At 40.7% G+C, this 18,867-nt stretch overlaps 1 protein-coding gene across 4 annotated transcripts in view; it reads left to right on the top strand.

Moving 5' to 3' along the window:
* The window catches only part of KCNMB4 (potassium calcium-activated channel subfamily M regulatory beta subunit 4), a 109,438-nt gene that overhangs the window by 32,381 nt on the left and 58,190 nt on the right, over nucleotides 1–18,867 (top strand). For 2 of the 4 annotated variants that reach the window (XM_061416488.1, XM_061416487.1), the window contains exon 2: nucleotides 3,649–3,776. The exons of 1 other annotated variant lie outside the window; for it this stretch is intronic. In XM_061416488.1, coding sequence (XP_061272472.1) covers nucleotides 3,649–3,776 — 128 coding nt within the window. Of the gene's footprint in view, nucleotides 1–3,648; nucleotides 3,777–18,867 lie in introns of those variants that run through there. One more of the 4 variants, XM_061416486.1, reaches the window with a different exon arrangement.

Here is an 18,867-nt window from a genome sequence, read left to right as displayed (position 1 = left end):
AATCATGTCCGACTCTTGCAACTCCATGGACTGTAGCCTACCAGGTTCCTCTGTCCATGGGATTTCCCAGGGAGGATTACTGGGGTGGGTTGCCATTTCCTTCTCCAGGGGCTCTTTCCAACCCAAGGATCGAAACTGCATCTCCTGCATTGGCAGGTGGATACTTTATTGCCGAGCCACTAGGGAAGTCCTGTGTTGAGGGGCTTGCAAAAAGACCTCTGATGAGTTTTTCGTTTCACACCTCATGGCTTCTACCTCCAGATCTAGAAATTTCTGCCCTCTACAAAGAGCACAGTCATTTGACACTACTCTCACTTTATAAACTAGTTGACCATGATACAGAAAATGAATTTTTAATAGAAGGAAAGGAAACATCTGTCACATTATAGGAAATAAGCAACAGGAAAATCAGAAGCCCTTTATAAACATTTTCCTAATGCAAAATACATGTCTCCAAGTAAAGACTAACCACACTTGTCCTCCTTGCTGGCTGGAATGGTGGTTTCATCAGGCTTCCTGGCCATCTCCCCAGTGGGCAGGATCTCTTCTGGAGAAAATACTCAACAGTGTTTGCAGTACTGCCTTCTGCTGGGTCCTTTCTTGCTGTATCTCCAAGAAGAGAATCATAGAGATATAGAGCTAGAATTTATTTTGGAGACTTAGCAGATTAGGGAAAATGAAATTTAGAAAAAAAGTAATTTACTTCAAGCCCAAACATGTAACAACTAATAAGACTGGAACCCTATCTAATGGTCTCCATTGCTTCTAAGCCCAACTGCTGCTTTGAAGAGCTCAGGATTCATAATTTCACAGAATTTTTTTAGCTATATATTATTGTTATTAGTAGAAGTGAAACTATATATGCAGAGGGTAAATATGCATTGAGACAATATTTGTATAACATGAGAATTTGTTACATATAATAGAAAAATATTTTACATTTAAATAAATAAAACTTTAAATTTTAATCTAAGAAATTTAAAAATATTTTAAAAATTAATTTAAAATTTTTTTAAATTAAAAATTTAGTTTTAAAAATTTTAAATAAAAATATTTAAAATTTAAATGAAATAAAATTTCACAATAAACTGTGGAAAATTCTGAAAGAGATGGGAGTACCAGACCACCTGACCTGCCTCTTGAGAAACCTATATGCAGGTCAGAAAGCAACAGTTAGACCTGGACATGGAACAACAGACTGGTTCCAAATAGGAAAAGGAGTACGTCAGGGCTGTATATTGTCACCCTGCCTATTTAACTTCTACGCAGAGTACATCATGAGAAACACTGGGCTAGAAGAAGCACAAGCTGGAATCAAGATTGCCAGGAGAAATATCAATAACCTCAGATATGCAGATGACACCACCCTTATGGCAGAAAGTGAAGAGGAACTCAAAAGCCTTTTGATGAAAGTGAAAGTGGAGAGTGAAAAAGTTGGCTTACCCATCACTTCATGGCAAATAGATGGGGAAACAGTGGAAACAATGTCAGACTTTATTTTTGGGGGCTCCAAAATCACTACAGATGGTGACTGCAGCCATGAAATTAAAAGACACTTACTCCTTGGAAGGAAAGTTATGACCAACCTAGATAGCCTATTGAAAAGCAGAGACATTACTTTGCCAACAAAGGTTCATCTAGTCAAGGCTATGGTTTTCCCAGTGGTCATGTATGGATGTGAGAATTAGACTATAAAGAAAGATGAGCGCAGAAGAATTGATGCTTTTGAACTGTGGTGTTGGAGAAGACTCTTGAGAGTCCCTTGGACTGCAAGGAGATCCAACCGGTCCATCCTAAAGGAGATCAGCCCTGGGATTTCTTTGGAAGGAATGATGCTAAAGCTGAAACTCCAGTACTTTGGCCACCTCATGAGAAGAGTTGACTCATTGGAAAAGACTCTGATGCTGGGAGGGATTGGGGGCAGGAGGAAAGGGGGACGACAGAGGATGAGATGGCTGGATGGCATCACTGACTTGATGGACGTGAGTCTGAGTGAACTCCAAGAGTTAGTGATGGACAGGGAAGCCTGGCGTGCTGCTATTCATGGGGTCGCAAAGAGTCGGACGTGACTGAGCGACTGAACTGAACTGAATACTTTAAAATATTTAACTGCTGTAAAAAAATATCTTCCTCTTCTTGAATAAAGATGTATCCACATGTGTTACTATTAATTTTACCAACATTTTTGAAATTTCCGTGTTAACTAGCTGCAGTCCTAGGTTTAAAGATACAGAAGAGAAAATAATAACCCTTGTCCCAGCTTGCCAACAAATTGGAGAGGCTGACATGAAACAGACAAGTATGATACTGTGGATTCCACATGGCAGATTTGGAAACAAGAGCTTCTGTATGACTGCATCCCAGGCTTGAGTGAGAATGAGGACTGGGCAGGGACCAGATCATGGAGAGCTTTGTACATCATGCTAAAATGTTTGCTAAAATGTTTGTATTTTACCCAAAAATGGCTAGAAGACATTGAGAAAGTAGATGCTCTAAAATCATGTGACTCAAATTATACTATAGAGCTAGTGGATTTTTTCTCTGCTCCTTAATACTGAACACCTTGATACAACATCTGAGAGTGGAATGTGATGAGTCACCAGACTCTATTTCCAGTTGTAGAACTGACGGAAATCTCAGTTTCCTCATCTGTAAGGTGGGGGTCATTATAGGATTGTTGTAAAAAGGATCGGAGGTAAGGCCATTAAACATTTATTACCACGTCTGGCATAGTAAGGGCTTCCCTTGTGGCTGATAAAGAATCCGCCTGCAATGCGGGAGACCTGGGTTTGATTCCTGGGTTGGGAAGATGTCCTGGAGAAGGGAAAGGCCACCCACTCCAGTATTCTGGCCTGGAGAATTCCATGGACTATATACAGTTGGACATGACTGAGGGACTTCCACTTCACTGGCATAGTAAACATTAAATAGCTGTAAACTGGCATCGTCTTTACCATGATCATCATCATAAAAGACTGAAATGGAAAAAATGGATTAGAATGCTAAGGGTTAATTGTAACAACTAGGGTTAAGAGCAGTCTTCTAACTCTGCTGAATATATTGCTTCAAGTAATAAAGTCCCTTCATGGAGAACTACTTTGTCAGAGGCATGGCTAGAAAGGGACAACGGTTAGCAAAATGTGTTGATTATGTAATTGAGATGAACTTTCCCTTTGATTTTGCTGTTCAAGAACATGTAAGAAAAGAAAACGAGTTTCATTGGCTGAGATCAGTATCAGAGGAGAGCTGTGTGCTTGCTTTGTTAGTTAAAAGTAGAAGAGGAAAATGTCAAAGTCCGCTGGAGACTGGGGATAAAAATCAACTTTTGTGTTACCTCCCTTTGTTCATCAGCAGGCCCATATTATGCTTTCAACCCACTAGTAGATTGTAATTAATTGTTTATAAAGTATCTTTGCAGTGTAATGGCTGAAAGTTATTTTTGGCTGTATCTTTATTGGAATACTTCCTGTAATTGCGCCAAATTCAAAATTTGAAATATAGTTTAGCAATTCCAATTTGGTTAAATTGAAAATTGAGTAGGTCAAATTAGATTTACCATAAGCATAATGCCATCTATCTATTAAAAACGGCCTATATTTCAATATTCTATAGAATAATAGGTTTACTTTCTGTGTTCTGTTTTGTTAGTGCTCCTATATTCCTCCCTGTAAGAGAGAAAATCAGAAGAACTTGGAAAGTGTCATGAATTGGCAACAGTACTGGAAAGATGAGATTGGTTCCCAGCCATTTACTTGCTATTTTAATCAATTTCAAAGGTAAGCAAATATTTACATGTGCATATTAAAGTTGTTTGTAGCCTCGGTAGCTAATTATATTAATAAATCATAGATTGTGCTCACTTGACAAAATATACAACGTGGAGAGAGATAGTCTCGACTCTTCCTAGCATGTAGTTAGGGTAGCCCTTTCTTACTCTATAGGATGGGGGGCATGTGAAGAACCTGCTAGCCAAAAAAGGTGAGAACCTGTATCATGCATCATAGAGTTTACCCTCTGGATACACTAAGAAAATGCCTTTAGGTAGGAGGACTGTTTACTAGGAGTGTTCTCCCAAATCATTTGTAATTAATGATCACAAACTGAACAACGTTCAGATTTATCATCATTTTGGGCTGCATCAAATCTTATCTTTCTTTTTCCTTTCTATTCTGACCAGATATCTTCAAATGTTTCCATCATTAAAACTTTACTTGACCTAGAGAGAACTCAAGTTATAGCATACAGCAACAGTGCCTTGAACTAGACTATTCCAGTATCCACCCAGATTAATCATAGTAATCTGTTCATCAAATGTTGAGTATTCTCAGCTCTTTGCTGTCCCTCTCCATTTGGGTGTTCCACACTTAGGTCAGACTTTCTCTTCCTCCCATAATCCCTCTCTTAGTGAATGGCACTATAGCCTACTCATTTACTGAGTCTAGAAACTTTGAGTAATTCTTAACTCACTTTTCTCCTTATGCTCTATAACCTATATTTATCATCCTGTTGATTTTATCCTGTATTAACTCTTCTGTGTCTTCCCTCTGCCACTGTTTTAGTTTAGATTCATGTTATTTCTCATGAATCTGAGAGCACAATAGTCTTCTAACTATTAACACAACAATAGTCTTCTAACTATTAACGCAACAATAGTCTTCTAACTAGCCCTTCTACTTCCGCCCTTTGCCCCACTCCAGGACATTCTCCACACTGCTGCCAAGACTGTCTTTCTTAAACTTGGAAGCAAGAACAGGCAGGTAGGATCTACGTCTGAGGTAGCGATATGGCAGAGTCTCCTAATTCATGTAGAGGAAGGAGGTACAGAAAAGGGGCAATTTGTAGAACATCCAAAAGTGCCAGCTACAAGACATACCTCTGTGTGCTGTCTAGAGCTCTTTCTCAATCCTCACTGTTGTAACTATACCAGAAGAACTTTAAAAAAAAAATGCATCACAGATGAATTAACTTAGAATCTTTGATGGTTGAACCTAGGTATTAGCATTTAAAAAATCAATTCTAAGAATTCTAGTATATGGTCAGGATTGAGAGCCACTGCTCTATCCTCTCACCCATAACCCTCTACTGGAATTGTTTGTATGCCCATCTTCCCAACTAGATTGCCTACTGGTTAATGGTATGGACCATATCTTCTTTGGCTTTGTATCCCTAGTACTTAGCACAGTACTTAGCTCAGAGATTTACTTAGTACTTAGTACTTAGCTCAGTACTTACTTAGAGATTGGGGTTGGGGGGGGGAGTAAGGACAGTACTGAGTGAAAAACATAGCGTTTCTGAGTGGCTACCTGTGCCAATCATTGTGAATAACATTTTGGTTAGATCACTAAATTTCTTATAATAGTTCTAAATACTGGCCCCACTTGACAGGTGGGAAAACTGAGTCTTAAAGATTCCAGCGGAAGTCTTAAAGTGAAAAAAACAGAATGCAGCTTGAAACCAGCTCATCTGATTCCCTGAGCTCCCTCTGTTAGCCGTCTTCTTATCCCAGTTTGAGAGTAGTGGCAGTGGCAGTAGCCCATGGAGGGGTACATCAGAAGAGACATTTAGAATCACAGTCAGCAGAACTTAGCAGCCATGTGAGTGATGCAGAAAAGGGAGGTATCACATTTGACTGAGTGTGAGAAAAGGATAGTCTAGCTCTGACTGTGCTGAATCTGAGAGTCTCAAAATATCCAAAAGAAAGAGGTAGAATTACAGACTTTCAGTTCAAGAGTAAGAAGTCTGGGTCAATGTTATACGGATCTGGGAATCGTTGGCACCCAAGCCATGGTTGAAGCAAAGAGAAAGAATGCACACTGGGAAAGAATGCGTACTGGAGTGAGGAGAGAAATGTTGACAGAATCTTGGGATCCTCTGTGTTATTGGTATGAGGGGGAGGAGATGGAGAGAGAGTGGCCAGATGTTGAGAGGAAAGTGAAAAGATTTGGAAGGGCGAGTGTTTTAAGGGGAAAAGAATAATCAAGATACACTGCTTAGAAGTCAACTGTGGCAGCTCCGAGTGTGTAAGTGATCTTTGTGAACACAGTTTAGGTACTGCCTCAAAGCAAAGGGGTTGAAATCACTTTGTCTTGGGCTGAGATGAGCCTGTGAAGGTTTTACCAAGTGCAGGCTACTTTTTCAAGAAGTTTGCCGCGACTGGAAAAAGAATTGGAGGGAGGAGATGAGTAATTGAGAGGGAAATAGGAATGGATACAGAGAAATGAGACGGAGTATGGACTAAAACTGCCAAGGGAGAAGGAAATATTGACTACACATAGTAAATAAGGAAAAAAGGGAACACTCCCTGAGGAAAACAGGGGAGAAATGAAATACAAAGGTGACGTGGGGATATGGTTTTCAGTGAGACGGGGAGCCCAGCCACAGGAAACAGGCACTAGCAGTCAAGACAGTTTGATACTGAACCCACCACGGTCTGCACCAGGTGACCCTTTAGACTCCCACCCCCTGGACCCGGAGCTGGTTTCCGAATGTGCATGACCTTGAGCTTGCAGGAGGAAGCAGGCAGGCCCCTCCCACGGGCTGTGCTACCCAGCTGCTGGTCATCTTGGTAACTTGCCCTCATTCCCCACTCAGGTACCAAGTTTTCTAAAAGCTGCCTCCTCCAAATAGGGCTGCCTTCTGCTAGGGCACGAACTCCGAATATCCTCGGTACCAGATCAAACAGGACCATTCCCTGGCATGCTGAGAATTATCTGTAAAGAACTCACCCTGCATTATGCTGGGTTGGCCAAAAAGTTTTTGGGGTTTTTCTGTAACATCTAATGGAAAAACCTGAATGAACTTTTTGGCCAACACAGTATATCGATTATAGTATATCAACTTTAGTAGTGGTACATTTAAGTTCATCATTCCTTCTTTAGAACAGATACCCATTCCCCATCCATCATCTCACTGTCCCATTTTCAAACTTTTGGGGTATAGACAGAAGTAGGGATGGTCTCTCACAACTCAGAAGCACGCCATACATGATTTTAAGTGACTTTGAGAAAACAGAAGTTTGAAGTTTGGCTCTTTTATCATGACATTTGCAAGAGGAAACAAGAGTGCTGGTTGGAGGTGTGAAAAATGGCAGCTCCTTGGTGCCATCTACTCTTAGTACACTTTTTACTACTGCAAAATATGCAATAAAAATAGGCTCACTGTAAAGACTCCCAGATGCTCTTGATAAGGTGAACTTTATATTTAAAGTAACCTTTAGATTTCACTCAAATGCAGGATTGGAGAGAAAAGTTACCAAGAAGTTTCCGTTTTCAAGAAAAGGATGTTATTTTAAAAATCTAAGACAAAGATGATTGGAGTCTTAGGTTTCCATTGTTGAAGGCTTATTTAGGTGAGTTACAGTCGGGAATGGAATCTGCAGTGGCCAGAGCAGCCATCAGGAGCCATGCCTGCCCTGGAAGGATGGTCCCCATGCAATCACCCCTTCCTTCTCTGCCACCCAAGAACCACAACATGGTGTGGTGACTTCCTGCCCAGGGCTTGTGGAACCAGGCCCTGGCTGCCTCTCTTCAGGATCTTCCCATACAGCCTTCTGGCTCTATGACTCCTTCAACCTTGAAGCATCGAATCTCCATAATCTCCATAAAATTTTACACTCTTTGGTATAGGCAAGGTCACACTTACTTTCCCTATATATTTTTGTCTCTTTCTATGGGGTCGCACAGAGTCGGACACGACTGAAGCGACTTAGCAGTAGCAGCAGCAGCCTTTCCTTGCCTTATCTTTTCTCAGCAAAACCCCAGAAATGCCCACTTCTCTCTCTCTCTCTCTCTCTCTCTCTCAAAGTGTCTCAGTAATGTCCAGCTCTTTGCCACCCCATGGACTGTAGCCCACACAGCTCCATGCCCCCTTACCACAGTTTTTTTCTTTTTTTGGCTGTGCTGGGTCTTTGTTGCTGCGTGGACTTTTCTCTAGTTGCGGCAAGTGAGGGCTACTCTTTAGTTGCAGTGCGCAGGCTTCTCATTGCAGCGGCTTCTCCTGTTGCAGAGCATGGGCTCTAAGAGCTCGGGCTTCAGTAGGTGTGGCGCCTGGGCTCTGGAGCACAGGCTCAGCAGTGTGGCACACAGGCTTAGTTGCTCCAAGGTGTGTGGGATCTTCCCGGACCAGGAATGGAATCCGTGTCTCCTGCATTGGCAGGTGGATTCTTTACCACTGAGCCACCAGGGAAGCCCACCAAGTTTGTTTTGAAACCTCCATTCAGTTGCTCGAAAACATCTCTGAGTCTTAGTCTTTCCATACAATTTTCCTCCCTCATCTTTGCCTTCCGCAGCTTCCCCTTGACGAGGACGTGTCCCTGGAAAATGGCTACTCATTCCTTAATTCCCTTTGGATCTAAAGACAAGGAAGAGTGATCTGTCCTTAGTTTTTGAACTTTTCCTCTTAAGGAAAGCATTGTATTTTTCTATACAGGTTTACTTTTTAATACTTAATTTCTTTGTCCTAAGTGGATATTAGTTCACAGAGGGCACAGAGCAGGCTTACACATGCATGTGTGTGCACCCCCACACCCGCATGCACACACACACACACACAGTTGTCAAATGAACAGATCCAGCCACTTCACCTGTGAAGCCTTGAATTCATTCCCTCAGTTGAGGCCCTCACTGTTTCTCATCTAGATTGTTGAAGTGCCTCGCAACTGGTCTTTCAGGCCTGGCCTTTCTTTCATCAATCATCTACACTAGGCTAAGTTTTGTTGTACTTCACTTAAGTCTTCTTTGATTTTATCACAGTCCTTGATTAAATTTTTCTGCCTTCTTATTGTTCATTGGATGAAGGCTATGCCCTTCTGATTCCAGGTTCAACTTCTGCTGTTTACTCCCCTGTCTATAAGCTGGAAAAAGAAAAACAGACATGATCCATGCCTTCATGGAGCTTATACCCTATCATCACATTAGATAGATAATTACAAAGTGGAGTAAACACCATGAAGGAAAAGCTGGGGGTGCTGCTATGAGACATTATAACAAGGTGGGGAATTTCAAAGGCCTGTATGCATAAATCGTAATTAGGTGGAGACCAGAAGATGGTCAAGAGTTAGGTAGGCAAAAAACAAGGGGAACGGTATTTCAGAATGAGACACCACTATATGCAGAGGTTCTGAGGCAAGAAAGTTTGGTGAGTTTTAGGACCCAAAAGGCCCCCACGACAGAGAAGCTGTTAGGGAGAAGGAAAGTGGTGAGTGTTGATTCTGGAGAGAATAGGCAGGGTTTACATTTCTCTTAAACTCGGTGAGTAGCCAGTGATGGGGAGTGGTGACTTGACCTGATTTAAAGGTTTACACATTCATTCCACCTAGGCCAGTCCTCAGAGTATGCCCTGTTTCACACACACATTCATGCCTTTGCTGTCTCTCTCCCCTTCCTTCACCTTTTCCCTTTTGTAGGAATTAGCATGCTACAGTGGTAGGAAGGCTGAAACTAGCCGCTTTCTAACATGTGGTGTGTTACTCTGACCTATGTGTGCCCCATTCCCTTTGTAGAAGGGAGAAATGATAAGGTTATTGTGAGGTTATCAGTGAGATGGTACATGCCTAACCCTGAGTAATTCCTATGAAAGTGTTTGCCATTATTCTTTTTGTTACTATTAAGACTTGCCTCAAAGGCCACTGTGTAAACTTCTCTCACCTTTTCAGGTATAATCAGGCCCTCCCTCTTCTGAGTTCCTACAGGGGTGTGATTGCTTTTATCACACTGTTAGAGAGTTGGCTGAATATGTATCTTTCTCCTTGGATAGGTTATGACTTCCTTAATGCAGCAACCATGTGGCCTTAGGTGTCTGGTTTACATTTCTTCTCTACCGCTTAATAACTATGTGACCTAGGGTAAATTGTGGAACTTCTTGCTCTTGATTTTCTTATCTGTAAGATGAGACAAAGATAGACATGTTCTATCTTCAGGATTTTACCTTTTATTTGTTTATTTTGGTAATGATCATATCTGCACAAGAATAAGTACTTAGTATACGTATATGCTTTTCTTTCCTTGCCCAGTAAATTTCTAACATTAATGGTGGAAACAACTAATCAGAGCATAGCTGATTCACTGATTAGATGCTGAGTGAGATCTTGAATGATACATAACAGAAATTTGATTAATGAGCAAAGTGATGGAACATACAAAAATAACTCAAAGGAGAGAATTCTATTGTGAAATAAGATAAATATGTTGTACTTCTCATCCTGAACAGATATATCCTAATTTTTAAGTTCACCCAGAGTATGTTTGTCCTATGATATATATTTTCCAAATTAAATTTGTCCTTAGCATTTTAGACAAAGATGAACATAATGGTCTGAGCTAAAGTTGAATAGAAAGCTCTTTAGAGTACAGTATGAAAGTCATAGAAAAGGAATGCTCACTTACTTAGGGCTTAGTTTTCTTACCTACAAAATTTCATAGATTAAATGATCTCTAAGAAGTCCTCTAAGTTCTCAAGTTTTATGATTTTGTAATTCCCTGATTCTGAAGGTGTGTACAATTGCAATAGCTTAAAATGATGGATCAAATCCTAATGGTGAAAGAGAAAGAAAATTATCAAAGAACCAAATGGTTAACAGTCTGGAGCCATTAAGTGGAGGAGCAAAGAGTCCTACCTCAATAGTAATTGAGTTTCATAATTATGACACTGAGTCATAAAAAGGTTAAATTTGGTTCAATATACTCTATTTAATAGGTAAGGAAATGTGTAATGCATTTTTAGAAAGATGTTACCAATTATATTTTAATATTTGTATTGGTTTTTATTCAATTTAAAAGGTTAAACCTCAATTATTTGGAAGAATCACTTATGTGAATACCTACCTCCTTCCCTTGAAATAAACAATATTGTTTTAGGGAGTCCAAAATCTTCCTGCCACAAAATAGCTAATCACTCTTCTATCATGGTATTACCCTTGCCAGCATCCTGGATTTCATCCATTGAATTACCACCATTTTAGTCTTTTACTGTTTAAAAAAATTTTTTTCTTTATTGGCGGATAATTGGTTTACAATATTGTATTGGTTTCTATCATAGATGACAAACACGTGAAAAGATGCTCAACATTGCTCATTACTAGAGAAATGCAAATCAAAATTACAATGAGGTATTGTAATGCGTGAGTGACCTCACTCTGGTCAGAATGGCCATCATTTAAAAATCTATAAGCAATAAATATTGGAGAGTTTGTGGAGAAACAGAAACCCTCTTGCACTGTTGATGGGAATGTAAGTTGATACAGCCACTATGGAGAACAGTATGGAGATTCCTTAAAAAACTAGGAATTAGAACTACCCCTGTGGCTCAGTGGTAAAGAATCTGCATGCCAATGTAGGAGACTTGCAGGAGATAAGGGTTCTATCCCTGGGTCAGGAAGATCCCCTGGAGGAGGAAATGCCAACCCACTCCAATATTCTTGCCTGGAAAATTCCATGGACTGAGGAATTCAGTGGGCTACAGTCCATGGGATCGAAAAGAGTTGGACACGACTGAGCACCTGAGCACACATACCCTATTACTCTTTTATTCAAGTATTTATTAATGACTAGCTTTACACCAGGTGATGGTAATCGAAGATAGTAAGACAGTTTATGTCTTCAGGGAACTCACTGAGTACTATGAAAGACCAACATGTAAACAAACAATTGAAATGTAATGTATTCAGTGCTAAGTGCCATCATTACACACACACACACTAGTATAGTGCTTGGACCTACTCGAATGGAGAAAAGGAGTAGAGAGAGAAAAGCCTTCATAGAGGAAAGTCTGAATTGTATTTTCTTAAAAAATGAGTATTTTCTGAATTGTATTTTCTTAAAAAATGAGTATTTTCTGAATTGTATTTTCTTAAAAAATGAGTATTTTCTGAATTGTATTTTCTTAAAAAATGAGTAGGAATTTTCCAGATAAATGAAGGCTAAGGAAATCGGTCCTGAATATTCCTAAAGGAAATCAGTCCTGAATATTCACTGGAAGGACTGATGCTGAAGCTGAAACTCTAATACTTTGGCCACCTGATGTGAAGAACTGACTCATTTGAAAAGACCCTGATGCTGGGAAAGATTGAAGGTGGGAGAAGGGGATGACAGAGGATAAGATGATTGGATGGCATCATCAACTCGATGGATATGAGTTTGAGTAAGCTCTGGGAGTTGGTGCTGGACAGAGAGGCCTGGTATGCTGCAGTGCCTGGGGTCACAAAGAGTTGGACAAGACTGAGTGACTGAACTGAACTGAAGGAAAGAGATTTCGGGTAAAATAATGAATGTTCAGAGGCATGAAGACTTGAAATGTCATAGACAACTGAATGAAATGTAAGGCTCTACATATTCTTGGAAAGTACATTTAGGGGGAAAGTGATAGATGAACTTGAAGAGGGTAAATCAGATAATGCTTTGCTTTTATGGTATGCTGAGGTCTTAGACTTTACTCTGTATGCAGTGGAGGAGCAACATTCACGTTTGTGATTTAGGGAGACCAGTCTTGTGACTGCGTGGAAGATAGATAGGATATAAGGTTAAACAATTTGGAAATTACTGAGTCAGTCTAAACAAGGGATGAAAAAAGCTTGAGCAAAGGCAGAATTAGTGGAGAAGCGAAGGAGATATTGGGTATAAGACTGTATGGAAGTCGAGCTCACAGACTTAGAGATACACCTGTGCATGACTGGGAGTCAGATTCAGAGCAGGATGCATGGCACGACTCTGGTTTGCTGTCCTGGGTATTGGAGGCAACATCAATTAGGGGTCTCTGGGAAGACTTTTGCTTTCCTAATATAAGCACCATCCCCTCCTGTTTCTACTACTTTTGTCCTGGCAGAGAAGTGGATAGAAGTGGCTTGATGGCAGAAGTGCAGAAGCCATATTGCAACTTTGAGGTGATATGCATCAAGGTGGGCATGCATACGTTATGAAGGGTAGAGCAAAAAGATAGAAAAAGCCAGCTTTCCCACACCATCATTGAGTAGCTGCCCCTGCCCTGGCCCACCTACCTCTGGATTTCTTATTATGTGAGATTAATAATACATGCTTATATATATGTCTCTGAATGCATTTATAACCAATATGGTGAAACATGATTGGTCAGTTATAGTTGATTTGGGCTATGTCTTTGCATCTGTTTTTGACTTATGAAGCTCTAAAACCAGATTTCTTTTTTTTGGCAATGCCACTTGTCTTGCAGGATCTTAGTTCCCCAATCAAAGATTGAATTTTGGCCCCCACAGTGAAAGAACCAAGTCCTAACCATTGAACTGGCAGAGAATCTACCAGATTTCGTTTTAATATATTTATGGTTGAATTTAATTGTTCCAATGGCTTCTAAGCTTTCCTTTCATTTTTTTACAAGACAAATTAGTAAAGAAATAGACTTATTTTTACTGGTAGACCCATTAGGTTACGTTAGGGTACAAATGGGGAGAAATGTGCATATAAATGTGGAAAAGGATATTTTGAATAAATTCTATAGGGAAATTTTATTGACTTTTGGATGAATTACTAAATACTAGACTTATTTGGCAATGGCACCCCACTCCAATACTCTTGCCTGGAAAATCCCGTGGATGGAGGAGCCTGGTAGGCTGCAGTCCATGCGGTCGCTAAGAGTCGGACATGACTGAGTGACGTCACTTTCACTTTTCACTTTCATGCATTGGAGAAGGAAATGGCAACCCACTCCAGTGTTCTTGCCTGGAGAATCCCAGGGATGGGGGAGCCTAGTGGGCTGCCGTCTATAGGGTCGCACAGAGTCATAGACGACTGAAGCGACTTAGCAGCAGTACCAGCAGCAGACTTATTTAACAAAAATTTAATTTTTAATAGAGCTTTTTACTTTTGTTTTCTGTTTACTCTGAAAAATATTTCTTATAATCTTTCATTAAATAAGAGACTGATTTGAAAGTTTTTTTTTTTAAGGAATATGGCTTTCTTTTTAGACATTAAGTCCAATGATACATCTTGAGTCTTAAAAACTAAAGCAATGAATCTGTATTCTTTTCTGTGTACATTTGTGTCTGGTTCCATATTAAGAGAGATTACATCAGAATTGAAAGCTCTGTTTGGTCTCAAAACCTGTACTTTTTAAAAGAGAAGCAATGATTTCTGTGGCTTCTCCAGCATGCTATAGAATATGTATGGAATTCATTTCAGTGTTCTTCCAAAATCTGACACCCAAATGGCCGTACATTACTTAGGATATAAATTTGAGAGTCTGTTTTCTGATGGTTATTCAAAGTGTTCTTCATGCTTGCAAATTCATCTCCTAACAGTTTTTATCATCATGGCAGTAAAGTCAAGAATTTGATGTTATTAAATCACTTTTCATTTAAGACAGTTTATGCAGCTATTAAACAAAGCCCTGAGGGTATTTGGGAGGAAAACTACAGGAACCAAAGGACAAGTAGGTCACAGAGTGCAGTGCCGTCAGAGGGTGGAATGCAGGGCAGGGCTGTGCGTCAGGAGACTTGAGTTCTATCCATAGCTCTCTTCATGACTCGGCGGATGACCTTGGGCTACTTACTGAAGAGCTCTTCCTCAGTTTCATCCTGGACAAAATGGGGGCAGAATAAGCCTCTTACTAACAGAAGCAGAAGATCTTAAGAAGAGGTGGCAAGAATACACAGAAGAACTTTACAAAAAAGATCTTTATGACCCAGATAACTATGATGGTATGATCACTCACCTAGAGCAAGACATCCTGGAATGTGAAGTCAAGTGGGCCTTAGGAAGTATCACTTAGAACAAAGCTAGTGGAGGTGATGGAATTCCAGTTGAGCTATTTCAAATCCTAAAAGATGATGCTGTGAAAGTGCTGCACTCTATATGCCAGCAAATCTGGAAAACTCAGCAGTGGGCACAAGACTGGAAAAGGTCAGTTTTCATTCCAATCCCAAAGAAAGGCAATGCCAAAGAATGCTCAAACTTCCGCACAATTGCACTCATCTCACATGCCAGCAAAGTAATGCTCAAAATTCTCCAAGCCAGGCTTCAACAGTATGTGAACCATGAACTTCCAGATGTTCAAGGTGTATTTAGAAAAGGCAGAGGAACCAGAGATCAAACTGCCAACATCCACTGGATCTTCAAAAAAGCAAGAGAGTTCCAGAAAAACATCTACTTCTGCTTTATTGACTATGCCAAAGCCTTTGAATGTGTGGATCACAACAAATGGTGGAAAATTCTTCAAGAGGTGGGAATACCAGATCACCTGACCTGCCTCCTGAGAAATCTGTATGCACGTCAAGAAGCAACAGTTAGAACTGGACATGGAGCAACAGATTGGTTCCAAATTGGGAAAGGAGTATGTGAAGGCTGTATATTGTCACCCTGCTTATTTAATTTATATGCCGAAATGCTGGGCTGGATGAAGCACAAGCTGGAATCAAGATTATCAGGAGAAATATCAATAACCTCAGATATGCAGATGACACCACCCTTATAGCAGAAAGCGAAGAGGAACTGAAGAGCCTCTTGATGAAATTGAAAGAGGAGAGTGAAAAAGTTGGCTTAAAACTCAACATTCAGAAAACAAAGATCATGGCATCCAGTCCCATTACTTCATGACAAATAGATGGGGAAACAGCGGAAACAGTGAGAGACCTTATTTGGGGCCTCCAAAATCAGTTCAGATGGTGCCTGCACCCATGAAATTAAAAGGCGCTTTCTCCTTGGAAGAACAGCTATGACCAACCTAGACAGCATATTAAAAGCAGAGACATTACTTTGCCAATAAAGGTCCATCTTGTCAAAGCTATGTTTTTTCCATTAGTCATGTATGGATGTGAAAGTTGGACTATAAAGAAAGCTGAGCGTTGAAGAATTGATGCTTTTGAACTGTGGTGTTGGAGAAGACTCTTGAGTCTCTTGGACTGCAAGGAGATCCAACTAGTCCATTCTAAAGGAAATTAGTCCTGAATTAGAAGGACTGATGCTGAAGCTGAAACTCCAATACTTTGGCCACCTGATGCAAAGAGCTGACTCATTTGAAAAGACCCTGATGCTGGGAAAGATTGAAGGCGGGGAGAAGGGGACGACAGAGGATGAGATGGTTGGATGGCCTCACCGACTCAATGGACATGAGTTTGAGTAAGCTCTGGGAATTGGTGATGGACAAGAAAGCCTGGCATGCTGCAGTCCATGGGCTCACAAAGAGTTGAACATGACTGAGCAACTGAACTGATGTTCAGTTCAGTTCAGTTCATTTCAGTCACTCAGTCATGTCCGACTGTTTGCGACCCCATGAATTGCAGCACGCCAGGCCTCCCTGTCCATCACCAACTCCCGGAGTTCACTCAGACTCACGCCCATCGAGTCAGTGATGCCATCCAGCCATCTCATCCTCTGTTGTCCCCTTCTCCTCCTGCCCCCAATCCCTCCCAGCATCAGAGTCTTTTCCAATGAGTCAATTCTTCAGTTCCTCTTCACTTTCTGCCATAAGGGTGGTGTCATCTGCATATCTGAGGTTATTCATATTTCTCCCGGCAATCTTGATTCCAGCTTGTGTTTCTTCCAGTCCAGCATTCCTCTGGAATATAATTCCAGCATTATATTCTGCATATAAGTTAAATAAGCAGGGTGACAATATACAGCCTTGACGTACTCCTTTTCCTATTTGGAACCAGTCTGTTGTTCCATGTCCAGTTCTAACTGTTGCTTCCTGACCTGCATACAAATTTCTCAAGAGGCAGATCAGGTGGTCTGGTATTCCCATCTCTTTCAGAATTTTCCACAGTTTATTGTGATCCACACAGTCAAAGGCTTTGGCATAGTCAATAAAGCAGAAGTAGATGTTTTCCTAGAACTCTCTTGCTTTTTCCATGATCCAGCAGATGTTGGCAATTTGATTTCTGGTTCCTCTGCCTTTTCTAAAACCAGCTTGAACATCAGGAAGTTCACAGTTCACATATTGCTGAAGCCTGGCTTGGAGAATTTTGAGCATTACTTTACTAGCCTGTGAGATGAGTGCAATTGTGCGGTAGTTTGAGCATTCTTCAGCATTGCCTTTCTTTGGGATTGGAATGAAAACTGACCTTTTCCAGTCCTGTGGCCACTGCTGAGTTCTCCAAGTTTGCTGGCCTATTGAGTGCAGCACTTTCACAGCGTCATCTTTCAGGACTTGAAATAGCTCAATTGGAATTCCATCACCTCCACTAGCTTTGTTCGTAGTGATGCTTTCTAAGGCCCACTTGACTTCACATTCCAGGATGTCTGGCTCTAGGTCAGTAATCACACCATCATGATTATCTGGGTCGTGAAGATCTTTTTTATACAGTTCTTCTGTGTATTCTTGCCATCTCTTCTTAATATCTTCTGCTTCTGTTAGGTCCATACCATTTCTGTCCTTTATCGAGCCCATCTTTGCATGAAATGTTCCCTTGGTATCTCTCATTTTCTTGAAGAGATCCCTAGTCTTTCTAGATCATTCTGTTGTTTTCCTCTATTTCTTTGCATTGATAGCTGAAGAAGGCTTTCTTATCTCTTCTTGCTATTCTTTGGAACTCTGCATTCAGATGCCTATATCTTTCCTTTTCTTCTTTGCTTTTCACTTCTCTTCTTTTCACAGCTATTTGTAAGGCCTCCTCAGACAGCCATTTTGCTTTTTTGCATTTCTTTCCCATGGGGATGATCTTGATCCCTGTCTCCTGTACAATGTCATGAACCTCATTCCGTAGTTCATCAGGCACTCTATCTACCAGATTTAGGCCCTTAAATCTATTTCTCACTTCCACTGTATAATCATAAGAGATTTAATTTAGGTCATACCTGAATGGTCTAGTGGTTTTCCCTACTTTCTTCAATTTAAGTCTGAATTTGGCAATAAGGAGTTCATGGTCTGAGCCACAGTCAGCTCCTGGTCTTGTTTTTGCTGACTGTATAGAGCTTCTCCATCTTTGGCTGCAAAGAATATAATCAATCTGATTTTGGTGTTGACCATCAGGTGATGTCCATGTATAGAGGCTTCTCTTGTGTTGTTGGAAGAGGGTGTTTGTTATGACCAGTGCATTTTCTTGGCAAAACTCTATTAGTCTTTGCCCTGCTTCCTTCTGTATTCCAAGGCCAAATTTGCCTGTCACTCCAGGTGTTTCTTGACTTCCTACTTTTGCATTCCAGTCCCCTATAATGAAAAGGACATATTTTTTGGGTGTTAGTTCTAAAAGGTCTTGTAGGTCTTCATAGAACCGTTCAACTTCAGCTTCTTCAGCGTTACTGGTTGGGGCATAGACTTGGATTACTGTGATATTGAATGGTTTCCCTTGGGAATGAACAGAGATCATTCTGTCGTTTTTGTGATTGCATCCAGGTACTGCATTTTGGACTCTTTTGTTGACCATGATGGCTACTCCATTTCTTCTGAGGGATTCCTGCCCGCAGTAGTAGATATAATGGTCATCTGAGTTAAATTCACCCATTCCAGTCCATTTGAGTTCGCTGATTCCTAGAATGTCAACATTCACTCTTGCCATCACTTGTTTGACCACTTCCAATTTGCCTTCATTCATGGACCTGACATTCTAGGTTCCTATGCAATATTGCTCTTTACAGCATCGGACCTTGCTTCTATCACCAGTCACATCCACAGCTGGGTATTGTTTTTGCCTTGGCTCCATCCCTTCATTCTTTCTGGAGTTATTTCTCCACTGATCTCCAGTAGCATATTGGGCACCTACTGACCTCGGGAGTTCCTCTTTCAGTATCCTATCATTTTGCCTTCTCATACTGTTTTTGGGGTTCTCAAGGCAAGAATACTGAAGTGGTTTGCCATTCCCTTCTCCAGTGGACCACATTCTCTCAGATCTCTCCACCATGACCCACCCATCTTGGGTTGCCCCACGGGCATGGCTTAGTTTCATTGAGTTAGACAAGTGGTCCTAGT

This window comes from Bos javanicus, chromosome 5, assembly GCF_032452875.1.
Source record: "Bos javanicus breed banteng chromosome 5, ARS-OSU_banteng_1.0, whole genome shotgun sequence".
NCBI lineage: Eukaryota > Metazoa > Chordata > Mammalia > Artiodactyla > Bovidae > Bos > Bos javanicus.
Note: the sequence above shows the minus strand (reverse complement) of the source record. Positions and strands in the feature narration are given on the sequence as shown.